This window comes from Oryzias melastigma, linkage group LG4 (assembly GCF_002922805.2).
Source record: "Oryzias melastigma strain HK-1 linkage group LG4, ASM292280v2, whole genome shotgun sequence".
Lineage (NCBI taxonomy): Eukaryota > Metazoa > Chordata > Actinopteri > Beloniformes > Adrianichthyidae > Oryzias > Oryzias melastigma.
In genome coordinates this window covers 20,669,183-20,691,536 of record NC_050515.1, presented here as the reverse complement: position 1 = coordinate 20,691,536, position 22,354 = coordinate 20,669,183, and the positions used below count along the sequence as shown (strand labels likewise).

Sequence of the window (22,354 nt, the reverse complement as noted above, 5' to 3'; positions counted from 1 at the left end):
TGAAAATTACCTTTCAAAATTAAAGCCAAACTTTAAAGAGAAAAAGCTACAAATCTCTGTCAAATATTATTTATAGTTTTCTTATAAAATCCTTCATGTAGACCAATTATCTTAAATAGCATCTATTTAATGTTTATACATTAAATGATAGTTTTAATATTCTTTTTGTAGCTTTTGCATTTCTACTTTGAGTATTTGCCTATTTATTTATGGAGAAAAATCAAAATCTTGTAGAGATTTCTTGATTTCTTTGAACTTAAGTTAATAGAATTTATTTTCTGACGTCTTCTCTCTTAATTCTCAACAGGTTTAAAATTTAAAAAAGGTCAAATATTCTCCAAACATAAAGTAGGGAGGTTTTAAACTGACCACAAAGCATCAATTATACATGTCCAGGTCACTTGAGTATATCTGTGTAGCTCAGCTTCCTGATTCTTTGGAGACTGTACATTTCCTATTGGGGCAGTGGGCACACAGTAGGCACGCTCAGTCTGAACGTGAGAATCACTCCGCATTGTTCCCATTGGTCATATTGGATCTGTTATCGCCATTATCAGTCCTAATATTCTGGCTCGCATTGTGTTGGGCCGCTCGGTTTATTTAGATTCAGCAGCAAACAATGAAAACACTGCCTCTCTTCCAACCGAGGCGCAAACATGCGGAAAGCAATAATAATAAAGATGGAGGAAGAAAAAGTGCACATATAAATAGTAAGGGGAAGTAACTGAGCGGCTACGGCGGGAGCAGAGGGTAAACAGACAAAAGCATGAATGATGAAGCGAACAATTGACTTGGTGTACCTGGCAGAGCGACAGCAGTCAGTCGGCTACCTTGAAATCCCTCTGGCATCTCAAGGTCAGCGAGCGTGTGTTTGCGTGCAACCGCTTTTTCGGAGCGGAGCGGGAGCGCGTGACAGGTGAGAGCTGATCTCATTTTGATGGAGGTGAATTAGCCGTGTTGTGGTTGGCGGACGGAGGGTTTTCACACAGCGTCCAAATGAGCCCCCTTAATCAACTGCTGCTAAACCACATGTGTGGAAAGAAAGCCCCAAAGCCACACACTGCAGCCCCCCCCCCAAAAAAAAGAACTCTTTTCTGAGCAAAAATGAAGAGAGATGGTTTAAAAGTCTGCGTCTTGACTGCCGCACCTCTATGAGGTCAAATCAGGATCAGCGTAATGTGAATGAATAAGATTCTAAATGTGGAAACAAAAATTGAAAGTTTGAAACTCAAAAAAAGACAATGTAAACTTGAAAGAATTAAACATTTGAATTTGTAACTTGAATTAAAAAAACAAACTAAATTACTAAAAATGCAACCAAGGGAAAGTTCATGTTATTTGTAACAGCTGCTGTTTTCAATTTCAGCTTTTTGTTTTTCCCCCTTTGTTTTTATTCCTCGATTTACTGCTTTAATTCAGAATGTTCTAGGGTGCACAGTGGTGCAGTGATTAGCTTTCACAGCAAGAAGGGTTCAGGAACCCCAAATGAGATGGATGCATGCTTCAAATTCACACTACACTTTCAGTGTTGAATCAGATTTTTTGTGGGGGCGGGGCCTTGAGCCTATTGGCTACCGGGACAAAATTGACATGACGTCTGTTGTTGGCACCGCCTGTGTCATTCCTCCTTTGATGTGCGAAACTTCAGAAGAATAAAACCACTAAGAATGTCCTGATCAGGTTCTTTTTTTGGCCACAATCAGAGTCATTGGATTTTGAGTATCTGCCAATTTTGTGACACATTTAAGAAAATGAAGACATTTTATAAACAGATCAATTTTTTTTCCTTTATTTTATTAACTTTATTTTATTATTTAACACTTTTAAACAGAGTTCTTCTGTGAAGTACATTGAACAGTCAAGCAAAAAAAGTCAACAGGAAAAAAATAGGTAACTCTAAATTAGTAAAAATAGGTGATAATGAGTCATGTGAGAAAGTTTGCTGACTGTAGTTTTAGGATCCTCAGAACTATTGAACATTTCTGATCAGATGTGATTCATATCTCCATTAAAAATTCTTAAAATTAACAATGACTTTCTTTTAAAGTAATTGTTGTGGCATGAATTTGATGAGTCTTCATGACTAGCTCATATGGAACCATTTATTAGTTTTGTCTGTTTTAAAAAAAAAAATATATATATATATATATTATTTCATTTTCACTTTGTTGATGGCACTTTAGCAGCTGTCTCACTGGCATCTCTATCTGCAGCATGGAGAGAGCAATTCTCATTCAAAAGAAACAAAAACAGTCTTTTTTCTGATGAAATGCCTTCACAGAAAATCTGGTAAACGTTTTAGGTTTATAGTTTCATTTTTTTTAAAGGATTCAGTATTTCTTCAAATTAGAAATTTACAATGTGTACTTTCAAGTTGAAGGGTTTTTTTTTTTTTTCAAATATAAAATGTCTATTTTTGTATTCAATTCCAGCTGATCCTGAGTTGACTCCGTACATCTCCTCAGTCCTCTCACCTGCAAGAGCGTCCTGAGCCTCAAAGAAAGTACTGAGGCCTCCCTTCACGTAAGACAGACTCCCCTCGTTCTTTTTGGTGGCCTGTTTCTTCAGGTGATTCGCTGCAATCTTCAACTGGTCAAAGCTGAGAAAACAGAAATAAACAGAATTAGCTTTTTTACTGAACCAGATTAAAAAGTATAGAGAGACACGAGAATGCAACAAATGTCTACTATTCCTTTTTGCACATTAACAGATAGTTTCTGCGCACACATCTGGGCACACTGTAAGTACGTGTGTCTGCATGTCAAGTTCTCTGAGTGAGGTTTCCTCTGCAGGAAGAAACAGTCACCCGCTGAGGTCCAAACAGAGGCCCCTGGTCATTCTGGATCCTGGGGGTCTGGGTTACTGGAAGGCTAAGCAATGAGAAGGAGGGGGTAGAGGAAGCCAGGAGTGTCCAAAATAACTCTCCTCACGCCCTAACATGACACACTGGAGGTCAGCAGGCTACCCTGTCTGCACACCTCCCTCTTCAATGAAGAGCACGCTCGGTTGGGACCTCATTGACATCCTGAAGAGTCAGAAAAAAATAGAAACTCTAAATCCTCCAATTTTCCACATTTAAACGTCATTTATGTCAAATACTGTCATCGACATGGCTTATTTTGATCAGTAAATATGTATTGATAATTTTTTTAGGCTCCTTGATTAATTGACAGATTAATTCCATTCAAATCAGCCGTTTGTTTTGAATGTGGGTGAAAGGTTTTTGCTTCTGAAGAACTTACAGGATGTGCGGCTGCATTTCCTTTACTTGGAAGAAACTAATTTTAACAGAAAAAAAGTTTTAAACTTTAGCTTGCAAACAGACGTTCTGACATAAAAACATGGTTATATCACACCACCCTGTTTGAATTTGCACTATTAATTGGAAAATTAAAATGTATCCACTTCCCTGTGAGGATTTTTAAACCCAGGTTTACAACATAGAGACATTGTGTAATACATATTGAGAACAAGCAATATAAATAAAAAATAAATAAAAAAGAAAAATTAGTTCTAAATGCTTCAAGTAGAATTTTCAAAAGAGCAGTGGGGTGCAGGACGGCCAGATCTTGAGTCACGGGTACATATTGTCCTTTCTTTGGCTTTGTTTCTGTTTACTGTTGTGATCTGTGGCAATTTTCATTAAGATTTTAAATCTGACTGCTCAGGAAATAATTTGATTTATGTTTTTGAAAATTCCAGTTGCTGCAGATTATTCCAGGGAAGGCTGGCAGGGCGGAGAGCCTTTGAAGATGGAACCTCACAAACCAAATGCAGTTGCCCGTAGTGACAGGATCACCGAGATGAGGAATCCAGTTCTAAAGTCCAAGAACGGCACTGAAATCGGTTTCAGGATTTCTATTGAAACAGCTGAATTTAGAAAGAAGACAGCTGACTTTGATTTTCAATTTCTGAAGTAATTAAAATAAATACATGATGTTTTTAAAGGTAGAATAACGTTTATTTGAAAAATCTACTTGAAACACATTCAGTTTAACAACCGTTTAGAAAAATATTAACACAAAATCTGTAATCCTCCCAAAAATTGGATTTTTTATACTTAACTTACCCCTAATGTTCATAAAGACACTAACTGCTTTCTTTGGTCCAATTTGATCATCTTTTTACTCCAGATTTAGTGATTAAGGAACAGAGAAGATGCTTCTCCAGTTTGAGCTCTCTTCATCCAAACTTACAATTCAAGACTATAAAGTTATAAATACTTAATCATATCTTTGAAATGTTATAAGAAAAGCATTTCAACCCCCAAATCACATGCCATTTGATGTTTTTAGAAAGGTGGAGAGGTTTCAAAAGCAGTCGTGTTAACGATGATGATGGTGTGTGAAGATGGTTCTACCTGGAGCCTGTGTGGTTTTCTATGAGGTACCAGGTGGCAGAGAAGTTCTCACTGGTGAAGTCTCCACTCATTCCTGGAAAAATCTGCTCGATGTCTTTCTGTGGGACTTTTCCTCTGCAACGAAAGAAGTTGAAGCTGCATTAACAAGAAGAAAAAAAATGAAGAAACGAACCATGCAGTCAACAAACTGGAATTCCCTAAGAAACAGCTTAAAAAGGTTAGGGAGAGTGACCTGGAAACTGAAAAAAAAAAACAATATTAATGTAAAAGTAGGATATGGCTGGAAAATTGAAGTGATTTTTGTCAAGTTTTCCAGCAGGGGGCAGTGTGCAGCCAGAGAGCGCAGCAGGCTGGAGGAGAGCCTGGCGTGGGAAGTGCATTGTGTGACGCCTGGATGCCCCTGGAGGACCCAGCACTCATTAGGAGAGCTTGATCTCTGCTAATGACCTGTGGTTTACACAAACTGACCCCCCCCCACTCACACACGCACACATACATGCACATATACACACACAAATGCATGGAAACCCAAAAGAATCATATAGATTAGGTTACAAACATTGTCGTGCTTTTTTTGCAAAAGAACAAAAGCTTAAAACCGCATCAGTTTTCATAGCAGCACATTATTGTAACTTTTCATACATGTACATATTTTTTAATAAGAAGACTGAAAAAAGTATTTTTTCATCCTAAAGAATTTGGGAAACAACAAAAAAAAAATCTAATTTGTGTGAAATCTGTAGGAAAAAAAAGTTTTTTGAATAAATTAAGGATTTTAGAAGTTAAATAAAAGTTTTTTTCTTTTACAAAACAGTGTAGAAAAAGAAAATGTGATGAATTCTGATTTAAACGTGACACTTTGCTTTTTTCACAGATATCTGATTGGACATTAGGAACAATTGTCCACATCTTATCTAAATAAAATAAAAAAAATTGAACATTGCAAAATTTTCTGGAAATATACAGATATAATTGACTTATTTGAGGATTTTCTTTAAAGGGAATTTTAGGAAAATACAAACTTTTATTTAGGAAAGATTCTAATTCCAGAAAACTAATTTATTAAAAAAATGTAAAATTTAAATGGAGACTATCGTGATTCTGTCTTATAGTTTCATTGTATTTGCATGTAACAGCTTAAATGCTGGTGCAGATTTAAATAAATATGGTGTCCCAAATCTGTATAGGTGTCTTTTTCCTATTCAAGTGCAGAAACTCAGCTGGTTTGTGTTGCTTTGCATGATTGCTGATGCAATCCTTTCCTGGCAGAGATCTGCAGCTTACAGTAAAGAAGAAACGCGTTACATTCACCCAATATTGACTCTTCTCTCAACTCTTTCCTTACAAGTTCAGCCAAATATAATATTTGGAACAGATGCTGCAAATCTGACGAAAGAATTAATGAGAGAAAAGAAAAAAATATCTCCTTACAAACACCTTTGTGCGACACACGCGGTGTGCAGATCATTATTCCGGGGCAATAGTGGAGCCTGTTTATGTAGGTCTAGCCTCTGGCCACGAGCGGTCACTTGCCCCGGCCCCTTTAAACCAAACAAATACTAAACCAGAACATGACAACACAAAGCATACGTTGCAACCTCTGCGCTCGCTTCCCGGTGTAGGATCGACATCGCTGTCCAGAGATCTCTCCACGTATCTCCATGTTGTCCTTCTCTTAGCTTGTACGTAATTATGTCGTTTCCACTCTGTGTCTGTGGAGCGGTTACAGGCTGTTCAGCAATTTCCATGTGGGCATAATATTTCAAATACCAACATATGGGGAGAATTTGTCTCTGTTTGGGAACATAAACCATGACTCAGTGACCAGAGCGCTTGTGTTTACAGCAGCGTGATTGTGCCGGTGCTGCAGTGTGTGTGTGTGTCTGGATGCGCCAGATCCGTACTTGTCTTTCTCGATGCCCAGCGGATTGCTGGGACGCAGGGAGAGCGGGGAAATTCCTTTGTTGCGGTCCGTCCTCATGTCGTAATAGTTAAACTCGTCCACCCACACCGCCGACTGGTCCAGGATACCTGCGGCGGAGGGCAGACGGGCACCAACCCCAGATGTTAACTACGTAAGACGCTGTGCAAATACACAACATCGTGCACAAACACCAACTTTTAGTCGTTTCTTACTGGAACTTTGCCTTATTTTAAGCTTATTAAAAGACCCATTCTGATGAAAATTTTTACGAGTTTCTGATGCATTCTCCTGATGATTGAGGACATATATTAAGGAAATAAAGCTTTAAATTGAATGAGTATTTCTTTATTCAAATCGCTGTGAATCAGGAGCAAATGAAAAAATGGAAAAAGTCTCAGTTTTTCTCATTTGAGATGGCATCTGGCTTAAAACTGTACGGCTGGATGGCTCCAATATTACTACCGGCAGTCATATTTGTTGCACTGATGTGTAAGGTTATTGATGGGCTGTAAGTTAGCGGAAAAGCGTGTAAACAAAGAGCTCTCAGCAACTGGGCGGAGTACAGATGGCGGGGTTGCTCTGTGCCAACAATCCCACATAACAATTTTAAGGGCGGATTTCTAAGGAATTGCTTTTACTCTGAAAAAACTATGTCCCAAAAAAATGACAAAAATCCTAATTAAAAGACCACTGGGAACAGTTTGAAAATAGATCAAAAGGTAATCGGAGTGGATCTTTAATATAACAGTAAAGGGTTCGTTCACAATTTCCAATTTGGAAAGACAAAAAAAAAAAGAATCAACTACAAAACCTGCCATAAATTTTGAAAAAAGAAACAAAAAAAGCAACAAAAAATGTCCTTAAAAGACAAAAGCAGCTTGATAAAACTTATTTTAGCTGATAAATACATTGTAACTAAGTAAAATAAACATTTATCTACTTTTAACATCAGCAGCGGTGTGGGATTTACTTCATAAAACTGTATTTGTCGACAAAATTGCACTAGTTTTTGGTCAAAACAAATGTATTCTATTGGTTGATGTATGGCTAAAAACATTGAATATTAATGTAGTTTTAGCTTTAAAACTCATAAAATGTGTTTTCATGTGTCTTAATTTATTTGATCAAAACAAGATTGGTTGACAAATTTAGGAAAAAAAAAGAAAATGGTTTAAAAAATAACTTATTGCTCTAAGATTTTTTAAAATGTTTCAACATCTGCCACTATTTTTCCAAAAAATGTTTTTGGTCTAAAGTCTCACCAATCCTGTCGGGTCTGAGGAGCTTGAAGGACACTGTGGAGGTGCCCAGACCTCCCGACTTGGTGGTGACGATGATCTCCCCCTTGTCGTCCTTGGCGGGCCCCACGCGGCACACTATTTTGCTGGCGGACATCCATTCGGCCGTCAGCATGCAGTTGTGCCCGCAGATTGATAGACCTGGGAGTGAGAAAAAAAAAAGAAAAGGGGGTGAGAGATAACAGACACACGCCGACAGAACAAACAAACAAACTGTAGCTCACAACACACACAGTCCATAAAAAAAGAGAGGCGCTCACTCAGACAGCGCGGACATCTATCAGCGAGTTAAGTCAAACTGTCAGCAGGGGGGTCAGAGTTCACGCTGGGGTCATGACGGGTGTGGGTGGCCTTGATCTTCCTTCATCTCACTCTGCTTCCTAAAGTTAATCTGTGTCTCTTCAGTGCTAAGTGGCTCATTACTGGTACAATGTGCTCCTGCATCTGTCAGCCTCTCTTTAAACCCTCTTGAACATCGCTTGGGCACGAGATGACACAGGGGGATGTTTCCCGCTCAGCAGATTTAGGACGCTTCACGTGTGAGCCATCAAACGCCAGGAAAGCCTGCGAGAGCTAATCAACCAATAGCCCATAAAACCATGAATAATACGCCCATTAGAGCCCCGTTTCCTGCCTCTGTTCTTTGCTGCCCGCTTGGTTTGAGTGCATAAGCACTCGCGCACATTTGTGCATATCTAATGATCTAATGTCGGGGCCCTGGGGATGCTGGGAAACATGCTGGCCGGCGCGCTGCAGTCCAAGTGGGAGCGGCGTTCTCGGCTTTCTGCGGAGGATGAGTTTGGCAAATATGAGAGAAAACAGGAGTGAAGAAAAAATGACCCTCAAACGCTTAATGAGACCAAGATGGAGGTGGGTTCTAGGACGATTCAAACAGATCAAATTTAGGCTGTCAAATTTCTAAAAACAAACAAACAACAAAAAAAGCATGAAAATCATTCAAATTTGTTACAGTTAAATATCAATGCACTGTGCTTTATATTTTTGTTCTTTATGGAGTGCTGGAGTGCCCAAATGATGTAAAACAAACAAACAGATTTTTTTTCTTGTGAGTCTGTACTAAAATTCAAAGATCACTTCCCACATTTATCAAAGAGAATTTCAAAGGAAGCTAAATAAATAAACAAAAGGATGATGACACACCCCTGGTTAAAAAGCATGGAGATACAGATGTGGCAAAAACAAGAATAAGACTGATTAAAAATTTTATGTGAAAAAAAACGTTTCATGATCAAAGTTTTACATTAGTTTTTTTAAACTAGTTAATAAAAAAAATTACCTGACAGTGTCTACTTCATGTTGTTTATTTTAAACTGCACAAATGACAGAAAATCATCTAAAATGATAATAATCTTGAATTTTAAAAGAAAAGTTCCAAATTTATTTTCATGTTTATATTGAAGCAGATGTTCTTCATTTTATATATTGTTGAGAAAAAATTCTTAAAAATATGTTTTAATGTTTTCTCTAAATTTTGTACATTTTATTTTTAGCCTTTCATCACAAAATTGAATTAAAAAGCTTTTAAAATTCTCAAACCACAACAATTAAAAAAGAAAAAAAACTTCACTTGAGCAGCAGAGTTAATAAATTTACCAATTTGATTTTTTACAAATAACAACAAAATGAGCTTAAAACCTCCAAATATTAAAAAAAAATGTTCAGCACTAGAGTATCTGCAGGGGACACTCTTATTTTGTAAGAAGTTTAAAAAGTTAGCTGAGTATCTTACAGATGAAGAGCTGCTCCTTCACTGCTATCCTTGCAGAAACTGCTAATTGTAATTGTAAGTAAATTAAGAGTAACCACACAGACAAAGCAATAAATCTGAAAGATGAACAGTTTTTAATTGACAAAAACTTATGTTACGTGTTTTTTTCCTTTAATGCCCAGTATTGCGATTTATTGGATCTGAAGGTGCATCGTTGTTCTGGAAAGTGTATTGATTGCTGTGCATGAAAGAATGTACAGCACATGCGTATAAACCTGAAAACATTTTTCTACATTTGTGAATTTAGGATCTCTGTTAACAACTGTTTTTCTAGAATCTAGTTAACTTTTCACAAACACTTCTAGGTTAACTTAAAAAAGAATTGCCTGCAGGATGTGCAGCAAATTTTGTTCACATTTTTCTCTTCACTTTTTAATTTGAAAAACTAAATATTGTCTAATATATGAGAAAACACAAATAACTGAAATTCAAGTCAGAATTCACTAAAAATACAATCTCAAACTAAAACACCAACAAATTACTTTCTTAATAAAAGCTTAAACCTGATCCATTTTCCTGCAAAACATTTAACCTTAATGCATCCTTTACTATATAAAGTTGAGTCTGTGTTGCAAAGTTACATACAGTAATAGATTAGAGTAAATGTTCCCATCTATTCCCTAAACATCACAGCTAAGAATACATAATTTTATTTCTGATAGGAAGCATTTTAGAATAGCAGAGGGATCTTTCACAGATACAGACAGGTGATCAACATTCTCTCCTCCTGTGAGACGGCAGTCATAAACTACATGAGCTAACGCAGCATTCTGACAAGTTTCCTTTAATTCTGCCCCAGAATTACTAAAAACATTCATATCAGCCCTAAGAAGCAAAATCCCAAGAATGGCACTGACAACTTGATTATAGACAAGCGCCAAACATCGGTGACCCGTCCACTTACTTTCCATGTAAACAGAGAGAAACTTTATAAAAGCTTGTTTAAACAACGGCTGCCGTGGTTTGTTAATGAGAGATGTTAACAACAGTTAATACAGCAGAACTCTAATAATTATTATTTAGAATAAAACCAAAATCGTGTTATATTTACAGCTTGTTGACATCTTGTATATTTACATCTGAGCTTTAAAATAGGAGTTGTATATTTATGTGATGTAATGAATTCACATATGCATGTTTTACTTTGAAAAAAAAAAAGAATAACACTTTTGGGAAGCACATAAAGTAGAAGTATGACAATCGTTTCCTGTGAATATTAATATTACATTACAGAAAAATAATGTTGAAACATTAAACTAAAGTAAAAAGTGTATGTTAGACTTTTAAGTGGTTTGCTGAGCGGTTGAAAATGTTATTACCAATAAGATCTGCTGGACCCGTGCCCAGGTTTTCCCCACGGATCGTGACTTTGGTCCAAGCTGCTCCTTCCTTGGGGGAGATGCCCGTGACCAGCGGGGGTGGACGTGCACGTGACATGGCGGCCTCAGACAAACAGGAACTCGAGGGTCAATCAACGCCTGGACATGGAAAAGGGAAAAAAAAAGTCAGAAAAGGAGGACTCAGGGTGTTATGACAACCATCTGTGGAAAATCAGAAAATTCAAGCTTTAATTATAAAGCACGTTTCCTGCTACAGAACACCTCAAAGTGCTTTACATAAATAAATAATAAATGTAGAAGTGAAAGTAGTAGAAATCCTACTAAAAAAAACAAACAGTCCATAAGATAAAATTAAAACATGCTGGAATGTAAAAATGACTTAAAAGCTGAGCTAAAATGATGAGTTTTAAGCATTTGCTTTAAAACTCCACAGTGCATGAAGTCCTAACATCTTCAGCCAGGCGGTTCAACAGGCGAGACACACAGTGCTGAAATGTGGCCTCACTGTTGGGTTTTTGCTCTGACCTTTGAGACCACCAGCAGACCTGAACCTGACGGCTCTGGGAGGGTCATAAACTACAAATAATTCTGATAAAAATGAATGTCTAATTCTATTAAGAGGTTTATAGATTAACAAAAGAATATTAAAAATGTATCCTAAAGCTAACTGGCAGCCAATACATAGATTTCAATATTGGAGTAATGTGCTCCTTTTTTTCTGGTCCTGGTTAAAAGGCATGCAGATGAGTTTTAAACAATAATTTCAGCACTGGCTTTGGAGAGAAAGTGTCTCACTCAAGGAAAAAAAAACACCAATATGTTGATTTCATGTTTAGTCTATTTAAGGAAAACAAACATTCTGTGGTGCATTTCCTTCAAACGATGATAATATTTGAAGGCATCAGTTCGGACCCTTTTACAGTTGTAAAACCAAGTTGTTCTGTCTTGCAAATCTTTTGTTATAAAAGGTTTTATTCTTTTTTGTAAGACAAATGTAGAATAAAGACAATTTTCACCTCAACTGCAGCTTATGTGAAACCCGAGGGAAACAGAGGTCTGTGGTAGAAATTAGTCAAAGTGATCATCTTTAACTGACATTTATCTAAATGAAAAAGTATTCAGTAGGTTTATAATTTTTTCAAGCATAAACAGCATATTTATGACAATTATTTATATTTTTGTCTTTATATCAACAAATTTCATTATAATGTTTGAGTCTCCAAGTTATCATTGTTTCATATATATATATAAGTATTTGATTTAAGACTGATCACTCACTTAAACACTGAAAAATAAATTTAAACAATAGTATTTATGTGCAGTATTATGAATTGTAATTTAAAGCAAAAGAAAACATCAATAATTAAAAAAAAATATCAGTAAAAGTTAGAGATACTTTTACATCACTGACAGAATTATGGATGCATAACAGATTTGATGAGTCATTGTGTGATTGTTTATTTAACAGAACTTAACCTTATGGAAAAGTGAACAACAAATGATATTGGTTTCACTGAAAAATAAAGACTTTTACGAAAGCTTTTCTTTTTATCAAGGATGAGTATTTTTGGTTAAAAAATGCATTAATCTTTACAAATTTCTCATTCTAAATTTTACATAGACTGCTAAAAGGTGGTGATGACTGCACGATTGGTTTTTACTGTTTAGCTCCTAATGACCTTGGTTACCTTGACCTTTACTAAAGTGTACAATACATACAACTTAAGTTTTTCCTCATTTCTTTCAGCGCCTTTTCTGAAGCTTTTAATACTAAAATATGATCAGTATTTGGTTGGCAGTAACCTTCCCCCCAAAAGTCTCCAAACATTGAGTGCAGCACAGCAGCTATCTTACAGATAATGGGGAAAATCGGAAAGACAGCCAAGAATGAAGGAGTAGACAGAGAGCAGGGAGGAAAGGAAGAATGTAAACCTCACAGTGCAGGATAAATAAACCTGCTCTGCCCAATCATTCCTCAAAAGCCCATGCAATATTGTACAGATTATGGCACCAAAGAAGGAGCACCCATGCAAATCACTTCATGTTGAGTAACCGAAGAAAAGGAAGGGAACAGTTCCCAAATGAGGGGGAAAAAAATTTGAAAGGATGCATTTCAGCGGCACAGATGTTTGCAAATAAATTACTGCCAGGTCCCGAAAGAAAGGCTGACCGATCTCAGGCTCTCTGAAGCGACTTTGTCGAGTCGGATGGGCTTTTTGCTCTGAGGCCAAAACACGTCAGTCACAAACAAACGCAGAAGTTCACACGGAGCGGACCTTCAGCAAGACTGTGGTAGCATCCTTTCACACAGATGCAGGATTTACAAAGTATGCACCAATGTGAAGAAACAGAAATTATAATAATAGGAGGATGATATAAAATCTGGCAATACAAAAGGGGTCTGGTTCTAGGAGATCCTTTACAGTTTGGACATGGTTTAACATTCAAAACGGGTTTCTCTACAGGCAAAGTGGAAGAATGTCATCACTTCTGTTTATGCTTGACAGCTAAATTAAAGAAAAATTGTCTGAATCTGAAAAGGAAGAAGTCTTTAAATTTTGGAGGATATCACTGCCAGACAAAAATTGGCTCTGAAAAAAAGACGCATTCTTGCAAATAAAAATGGGTCTGACAGACTGCACTTTCCTGCCAGATCCGAACAAAACATATCAGAACGCTCCTCACTTGGAGGTTGGGCCTTTTTCCAACTCATCCAGTGGAAACAATATAGTGTCTGTGGATAAGTTAACATTTAAAAACTTATCTGTGTCCCACCTGAGTGTGTAAAAGCTGTTCAACCAGACCTGACCCATTTTTTGTTTGAGTGGTGGTATGTGGGCACATATCTGGGTCATTCAGGTATTTAGAAAGGAGGTAATAACAAAATAAAATAAAAAAATAACACTTCTGCATTTAAAACATTGTTCTAATGCTTTGCTATTTTAAATAGTTTTAATTTTTAGGAAACTTCATTTTATTTATTTTTTTTATAGAAATTACCTTTTTTACTGCATTTATTTACCACTACTGCCCCAAAAATTATTTATTATAGTGCATATAAGCATCTTTAAAAATAATAATACCACCTAACATAAAATAAATAGCTGCAAATCAATGATCTACAGCAGGCAGAATAGTTTAGCTGCATCTAAAACACGCAATTAATCTGTTTCTTAAAGTTTTTTTTTGTTTAAAACATTTGAAGAATTTCTATTTGTCCCATTTGAAAAACTATTAGTTGCAGCAAGTTGATGAAAAGATGCAGAATTTCTTTCAGGCCAGACTCTCCAGGTGTGGGAATCTTTCTGAGCACTGTTCTGGGACAGCTCCTTCACTCCTCAACTGCCCTGACATTGCAAAGCTAACAAGAAACCTCCAGAGGGATTTACCTCGTGTTGTTGCTGCTGCCCTGCGCTTGTCAGAGGAAATGAAGGGGCTAGGGATCTGACATGATGAAGATAAGAGGTTAACAGGCCCAGAACAAGAGCCTGGCATATTCTTCATCAATCCCACATGTTTAGAGTGGGAGTGGCGAGGTGTGGAGGACAGAGCTTTTTTAGCTTTGTCCGGTTCTGACTCCGCTTCCAGGAGTGTTTTTATCCGATCCCCCTAATCTTAAAAATGCACGTGAATAAACACGCGCGAAGCCGGCCTTCGCACACTCACACGCATGCATACGGCGCGCGGAATGACAGCTCAGCAAGGTTGCGTGCGAGGGGCCCCGAGTTGGTGTTGTGTGGTCTGAGCGTATGCGAGTATGTGGAAGGATCTGCAAAGAAGTCTGGGCAGTTTTTGTGTGTGTGTGTGAGTGCATGAGTGCGTGTGTGTGGTCTGGGTGTGTGGTCTCTGGCTCGGGCCTGGGGAGAGCCTGCTGACGGCTGGGATGAGAAAAGAGCCGCTGTGTTTACTTTACTCTGGGGGCTGTGCATGGACACGGGAACACTGCCCAGACCCTTCTCTGTAACAGCGCTGTGCACGCGTGCACGTGCACACTCGCTTAAATGATGCACCCCTTCATGAAGGACAGGTACCATGTCACACTTAGCTGCAACTACCCCACAAATATGGTAAGCAAACACTTTTGACTGCAGTTTTTAAGTGTCCAATTCAATTTTTTTCCCTTTTCTCAACTTTCTACCATTTTTTGTAGTTTCGCCAGTGTTTTCTGCAGGAGATTTAAAGCTAACGCCTGTAGGGGGCTTTGAATAACCCCTTCAGGTGGCACCCCAATTTCTTTCAACGTGGATCAAGCTGTGTCCCATTATACACAGCAAATTTGTTTGATGATAACAGAAGTGCTAGATTTAGCCCCTTTTGCCTTGGACATCCTCTAAGCATCCAACCACACCTTCTTTCATTAAAGGCTAAAAATGCAGTTTTGTGTTCCTTGGACACCAACTAACAAACAAACAGGCCGGCCCTAGTTTCTACAGAAGGTTTGAGATTGTTTCCCAGTCCTGCCAACAAGTGACACACTTTCTGGACTGTGTGGAATCATTGCAGCATATCAATATTGTATCTCAGCAACAGGGAGGAGACGGGTTGTTCACAACTCAGAGGTGAATTTCTGATTAACTCCTGCCGCTCTACAGAAACTATGTCGTAGGAAATGACACAGATGTTTTTATTTTGGCTAAAACAGCACAATCATAATTAAAATACACTGGGACAGCTTTTAGAATAGATCAAATGATGATCGGAATGGGTCTTTAAAGTGTGCAGGGTGTACCCCGCCTTCACCTGACAGTAGCGGGGTCAACCCTGACAACCCCGTGACCCTGAAATAAGATAATAATGCTTTTAAGTTTATGATCTATCAAATTTTTCAGACAAATATAGTGCAGACAAATATTGTGCTTAAACTTGTAGACGTAATAATACTGAAGGAAAAAAAGAGAAAAATAAATAATAATAAAAAAATTACTTTATTAATATATTTAACTAATAACTTGGCCAGATAGAAGCAAAGGTTCAGAATTCTCCATTCTCCTCCTTATTTTTTCACACAAGATGATACATTTGTTGTTTCATTCATTAAACTAAAAAACAAATATTTTGCTTTAAAGTCAAACAACTAGAAAAAAGGAAGCAAAAATAGGCTAAGCTATATTATTAGAATTTACTTAAATGAACAACTTTTTTGAACTGAAATTAATTTATCTCATAAAAGAAACATTCACCCATCGTGGAAACTCAGGAGAAAAACAAGTAAAGATACAAACCCAAATTATCCAATAACCAAGATATCTTTTATATTATACAAAGTCAGAGTGTAGTAAAGCTGAGCAAAGTTAAAAGCGTTCAGCACCAAAAAAATTCATTTTTTATATTTAAGTCAGTGAGGCTAAAACTTTATCTTTTGTGAAAAATAGTTCCTTGTTTCAGATACAACCCTCATTTGATTTAATCTTGTTTTAATACCAGAAACTAATGAAGACAGAGACTGCACGATTCATAAAAAGTTTAATAAACTATCATCTTCATCGTCTTATTTTTTGTTAGCTTAAAATTGATGTTGGTTAAGACGTGTGTTTTACATCCACTTTGTGCGTGACCCGATTAGTTGACTAATCAGGAAAAAAAAAAAAGAAAAAAAAAATCAGTGATTAGTCGACTATTAAAATCATCGTTTTTGGCAACCCTAATTGAAATGTATTCTTTTCAAAATGTATTAAAATTTGGCCACATATTAACGTGTTGTGTAGACTACATTACACTAATTTCTTTACTTTTAAATTGAGCTTATGTGAACAGACAGGAATAAACAAAAGCTAAAACCTAAAAGTTTTTTTACTGTGAAAACTAAAACATTTGTGACTAAAATGGTTTGTCTTTCACATTAATACACCACTGTATTTCTGTTTCTTTTTTGTGACCATCTACTAAAGTAGCTGACCCAGTAAATGATAACACACACACACAAGGACAGAGGAGCCCATTACTATGCTGAATAAGGCTTTCATAACTCGGCTCATTTGAACTTCTAAAGGTAAAAAGTGACTCACATATGGCAATGATTGGCATAAAATGTGTATGTAAGAGAGCGTGATGAGTTTAGCGGGCACAAAGGGACCCATTTAAGCAGCTCATCACCCTCGATCCATCCCCCCCAAACACAGCACACACACATCTACTAATGCCGTTTCACTCTGTGCCCCCCAACATTACACAAACACCAGATTCCATCAGAGATCCTTCTACCGACTCCTCTGAATGCACAGAGCCAGCCAAACATCACCCCGCCTGGAGATGACTGGTCTGATGAAACAGGCGGGGCGGAGCTTCAAACAATCCTGTTCAGTGTTCGCCCGCGGCCGAGCGACCACATTTGTCTGGGAAGTGGATGGGGGTAAATGCACCCAATAGCTAAAAATTATGTGTCAACTGGATCCTATTTCGAATAAATAAATCCCGTGGACAGGAAATGTGCAGTCAATTGATAGTGTATCCTGGAGTGCTGAGCACTCAATGAGTCAGCATCTCCTCTGCTTGCAGGCCAGTCCCAGGGCTCACCCAGAGACCCCTCCATGATAGCGGATGAGGGCAGGCTGATCAGATGTGCGCGCTTGGCTCACTATCCCGATGTCTGCCCACAGGCTTTGTTGTGCTTAGAAGTGTTTGTTTGTTTGTCAGTCTCAAGTGCTTCGTAGAGTTATGCTTCATGAAGCAAAGTCCCCAATTTCCCATATAAAAATCCTGTACCAATAAACAGAAATATGAAGAGTAGCTCTGCAACGACAGGAAAATGTTTTGGGAGGATTAGGACGCTGGAGACAGACAGCTCTGCCCGGTGACACGGCAAAATTGAGCAATCTAAACCTCCAGGAGCTCCTTGGCTGCGTTACACGAAGAAGCGTGAGAATCTCCCGAAGCTACACGAGATGAACGTTATATAAACAATGCTGCTTACTCAACAAACACGGACATTTTATTAGGCTCGCAAGGATAATCAATCGTTTTTTTTTCTAAATGGGTTCCTTAAGTTTGAAGGGGTAAGAACTGCTTTTCCAATCCTCTCATTTATTGATGGAGCCCTCTCCATGCAGGGAGGTGGAGCCTACCAGGTGGGGGCAGACTGCACAGAGAGCGGGCAAGGGCAAGAGTCAACCACTGCTGCGCAAACAACACTCGGCGTGACCCCCTACCTCCGCCCCCCCACGTCACTCGACTCACTCCGAGGCCCCACGCCTCGTCGCCGAGGAAAAACCCCAAAAGACACAACCCACCACAGTCCACCAAAACAAACAAGCAGGGCCACCCAAAATTTTTCAATTAGAGCCCCAAGAGAGGGACAGGAAATGGATTAGTGCAGCCCCCCCACCTCTGGTTTTCACCTTCACCTCTCTGCCAAGGGCTAATGTTACGGAAGTATCAGAGAAGGGCTCCAAATTTGGCCTTGTAAGTGTGGGCATCAGCAGTAATTATAAAGTTTTTCTGGGAAACTGTACAGGCCTGATGTTTAGCATCCAATTAGTTTATTAAGATTCAATTGATGTCAGTATTTTTTTAGTAAAATAAACAAACAGCCAAAGAGTTTCACTTCAAAAAAGTACAAATGCTACATTATTTTTCCAAAGTAAGTACGTTTAAAATCCTTCTCCTCTATCTCTATGGTGTCCTCCAACACTCTAAGATCCCCCCCCAAGTTCTCTCCTCTCCACCTGCTTGTCTTTCCACCATTCGGTCAAGAGCATTCAGCATATCTGCTCCTTGCCTACTGCATGACACCATACACTACATTAAGATTTACAACTCCTCTTTTTGAGTTTACTTTTAGCACTTACAATAAAAAAATGTAACATATAAACTTTTACTGACACTGCAATTTTTTAAAACCCTGACAATCTTTGTGTCTGTTTTAATACATTTGTGAGGCGACCTTGAAAGATACGAATACTTAAATGCAATACAGAGGTCCTTTGCTATCACACAGTTCACTGTATGCTGTCTTGTTAATATTTTTTGTGGAATTTTGCATGCTTCTTTGTTTTTCGTAACAGCGCATTGTGTTCTGTGTTCTGATTGGCTATTAAATCAATCTCGTCAGTCTGCTGTGTTTCCTGTACAGTACAAAATGAGTTTAGCATTGCCAAATTTAAATACATCTTATCACAAGCAGATCTTTGGTTTCATTTTTTAATACCGTAATTATTTGTCTATGAAGGCTTGAACTTTGAGAGTGTGTAAACAAGAGAAAAAAGTATGAAATGTTCTTGTCTGTCTGGGAAAAGTGTACAGAATGTGTCATGAAGAGTTTATAGCCTTAAAACATCTAGAATGATTGTAAAAAAAAAGGAAAGATGACAATTTAATTTAATTCACTTATCAGAGGTTATTTTCAGAACGTAACTACTGTGATTAACGAGAGAACAATGCAATAATAATAGTATTGATGCAGATGAAAAGAGATGTAGTCATTGATATTAGTTAGAATAGTATTTAAACTTTGGGTTGTATTTTGTGAATAGAATGATATCCTCTAGTCTGTAGTTCACTTTAATTTTTTTGTCAAATCATTCTGTGTATTTGATGCATGATGCAATGTATAATATTGTTAAAGTTGAAGCCTTGAAGAATCATCCTCCAGCAGGTTTAATAACCACACCAGATCCATACTGTGCCAGAGCCCACAAAAGTATGATTTTATCCAACTGGACACAACCCAGGACGGTTTACTTTATCAAAACCAAGCACTGAATATAGCCATTGAATGTACAATGACACAGTGTGGATTGCCAAGGGTGTGCATGCTTTCAAGATAATCTACGGTGTGACTACTATTTTTGGAAAAGGGTTGAAAAAAAAAAAATTAAAGCAAAAAGAAAAAAAAATCAAAAACTTATATTTTTAAAAACAAAATATATAGTTTTGATGGTGAGTGCAACTGTTGTTTCCTTCATGAAAAAAAAATATTAACTGCACAAATTATTTACTTGAAATAATCTACTTACTGAAAATATAAAATCCAGTTATAATGTGGCATTCCATTCATCTTCTACAGCAGGGTTGTCAAACTCAATCGCACAGGGTGCCAAAATCTAAAACACAGCTTAGGTTACGGGCTGAAGAGGATAAACAATTATTGAACACACTAAAACTAAATTTTTAAAACTTTAAAAATGTAACTTTTCAGTATTACTATAAATAAAAACAGACAGGAATACTATTCCAAAAGAAATCAACTTAAACTTTAAATAACTTTCATTATTTTAACCTCTATAAAAATATATTTTTTCAAAATAATATGTTAGAAAGTAGCGCAAGATAACATTGGCCCATTAATAAAAAAAAAAAACATAAAATGATCTGGAGGGCCGGATATAATTCCCCAGAGCCGAATTCGGCCCCCAGGCCTCAACTTTGACACATGTTCGACAGGATTAAAAATGATGTGTGCCCACCATACGCAGCTAAGATAGCTTCAGCCCTTTTAAGAAGGCCTCTTACAAGTGTGGGAGTGAGTTTATGGGAATGTTTGACAACTAGGAAAAATTAAAAAATCCATTCTATTTCATTTAACACACATAACTGAATTTATGATTTCTTTTTATTCTAATATTGATTTCACAAATCAACTTCTCTAACAAAAACAATTTAAAATAAAGTGCTACTGACACATTTTTGCTATTATTTGGTGAAATCTAAAAAATCACTTAGTAAATCGACCCCATTTTCATAGGAAATTTGTGTGACATCTACTGGATACCTATTAATGTCACTTCAAGAAGACATTTTTTTTTTTTAACATTCCGATTCCAATTGGTTCCAAGTTTTGGTGGCATAAATAAATACATAGAAACCTAATTAAAGCCACATTTAGACATTTTACTTATGAAATAACTACAAGTCGTTTTACTTTACGTGTACAGGGAACAGAATTTGGGCAAATCACTGGAGTTTCCTGTGTTTGTCTAAATTAGCAAATTATACAAGGTCCCACAAAATGCCCCCTTATTTTCTTAAAGCACTCCTTCACAAAATATTCAACCAAATTTACGTTTGTTTTCATAACATGACACTTGTGTCGCATATCGTGAGATATAACCCGCTTGTTTAGGCTAAAACTCATATTATCGTTGCTAGACACTGTTATTTCCTCGGTCTAGTCTCGAAATATTTTTTTTGCAAAAACCGTCATTCACGTTTCAAGTTAGTGGCATTACACGCAAAACCCATTCGTTAGTGGTTTTATAAGGAACCATTATTGTTTTGTTGACAGTTTTACTAGCTACCTTTAGCCTGATGCAGCCTTTGCTAGCGACATTTGTAATGACGTCGAGGTAAAATCTGGACAGTCATTTATTTAAGCTGTAACCTTACATACTACTACTATTTATAAGTGTATTTTTCTAATTATTGTCATTCTGTCTTACAGATAGCACAGAAAATCTGGGAAAAAGATAACTCACAGTTAACTGTAGCTTGCCTCAGCAACCACTTCCTGTAGTCCACAGGAACTTCCGGACCGAGTTCCGGACCAAGCCTTCACAATAAAATAAATTGAAGCGAAAATACAAGTTCGATCAACTTTGATGAATTAAATGGCAAATGGTTACATTAGGGCTTCGGAGAGTGTAATAAAAATGTAACAAACAAATATTTTAGAGAAATATTTTTAATTGAAAAAAGTCGTTGTTAAGCTTTTGATTTACCTTTATTAAATATTTTGCCTTGGAAAAAAAAAACAACCAAAAAAAACAAAGTCAGTTGATGTTTCATGTTATCACATCTAATGAAGACTGGGATTTGAGTAGTTGAGATCATTATTTCTAGAGTGCACAGAAATCGTGCAGCAAACCTGCGTGCTCCTCTGGCGAGTTGGATGTCCTTTGTGTGAGAGGAGCCCAGTGGGAGGTTTGCTCTTTCCTCATCTCGCTTTTCACGGTGCATCATTGAGGTATTTCCACTTGTTCTGGGAAAGGCGCAGCATCATTAGAAATGCAGTAGAGACCACCCAGGCACACACTAGAGCACTGATACCATTACATTTATCTCACCAAATTGTGCAGGGCAGAAAGAATTTCTGTGATAAGGCAAGGCCCAGTCTCCAGGGAAACATATTGTCCAATTACACAGTCCAATCTGATAATTGAGGGATCAAACTGTGACTTGGGAATTTGTACAGATGCTGATGTGACACAGAGGCTGTTTATCTACATAAACATCTACTTACAGCAATGACGATGGAAGATTTTGATCTCAGTCTCAGCGGTGCCTTTGCCAATGAATGACAACATCAGTGGCATATCACACAAGCCACCTGGTGATTCTACAAGTGACGGAGGGTTCCATACATAAATAATATTGTAGACTCAATATTTAGAGAGAATTTAGCATTATATCCGTAAAATTAATTATTTTCCTTAATTTATTGCAAAAAGAAGAATCAAGACAAATGATCAAGAATAGTACAGAAAGTTATTAGCTCAGGCTCTCATGTAAAATACTTTAGAACATAGGAAGGATTTATGTGGCTTAGTTAGGTAGGTGTCTTGTGAGTGTCTACCAGACTATTTTGGGTTTATTCTTTTAATTTTGCATGCAAGATGGATAAAAATGTAAAATTAAAAAAAAGAATATAGAAAATAAAATAAGAAAAAAAAATGCAAATGTTTGATACGTTTGAGCCTGCAAGTTATTACA

At 37.2% G+C, this 22,354-nt stretch overlaps 1 protein-coding gene across 2 annotated transcripts in view; it reads right to left on the bottom strand.

The window, feature by feature from the left end:
* Positions 1–21,199, bottom strand: part of exoc2 (exocyst complex component 2) — a 53,451-nt gene extending 32,252 nt beyond the window's left edge. The window contains exons 1-6 of one of the 2 annotated variants that reach the window (XM_024279068.2): positions 21,121–21,199; positions 10,691–10,849; positions 7,547–7,723; positions 6,265–6,391; positions 4,361–4,474; positions 2,475–2,599 (exon numbers count right to left, since the gene is read on the bottom strand). In XM_024279068.2, coding sequence (XP_024134836.1) covers positions 2,475–2,599; positions 4,361–4,474; positions 6,265–6,391; positions 7,547–7,723; positions 10,691–10,808 — 661 coding nt within the window. In that variant the 5' untranslated portion in view covers positions 10,809–10,849; positions 21,121–21,199. Of the gene's footprint in view, positions 1–2,474; positions 2,600–4,360; positions 4,475–6,264; positions 6,392–7,546; positions 7,724–10,690; positions 10,850–19,662; positions 19,681–21,120 lie in introns of those variants that run through there. The other variant, XM_024279069.2, reaches the window with a different exon arrangement.
* Between the last annotated feature and the right edge of the window lie 1,155 nt (positions 21,200–22,354).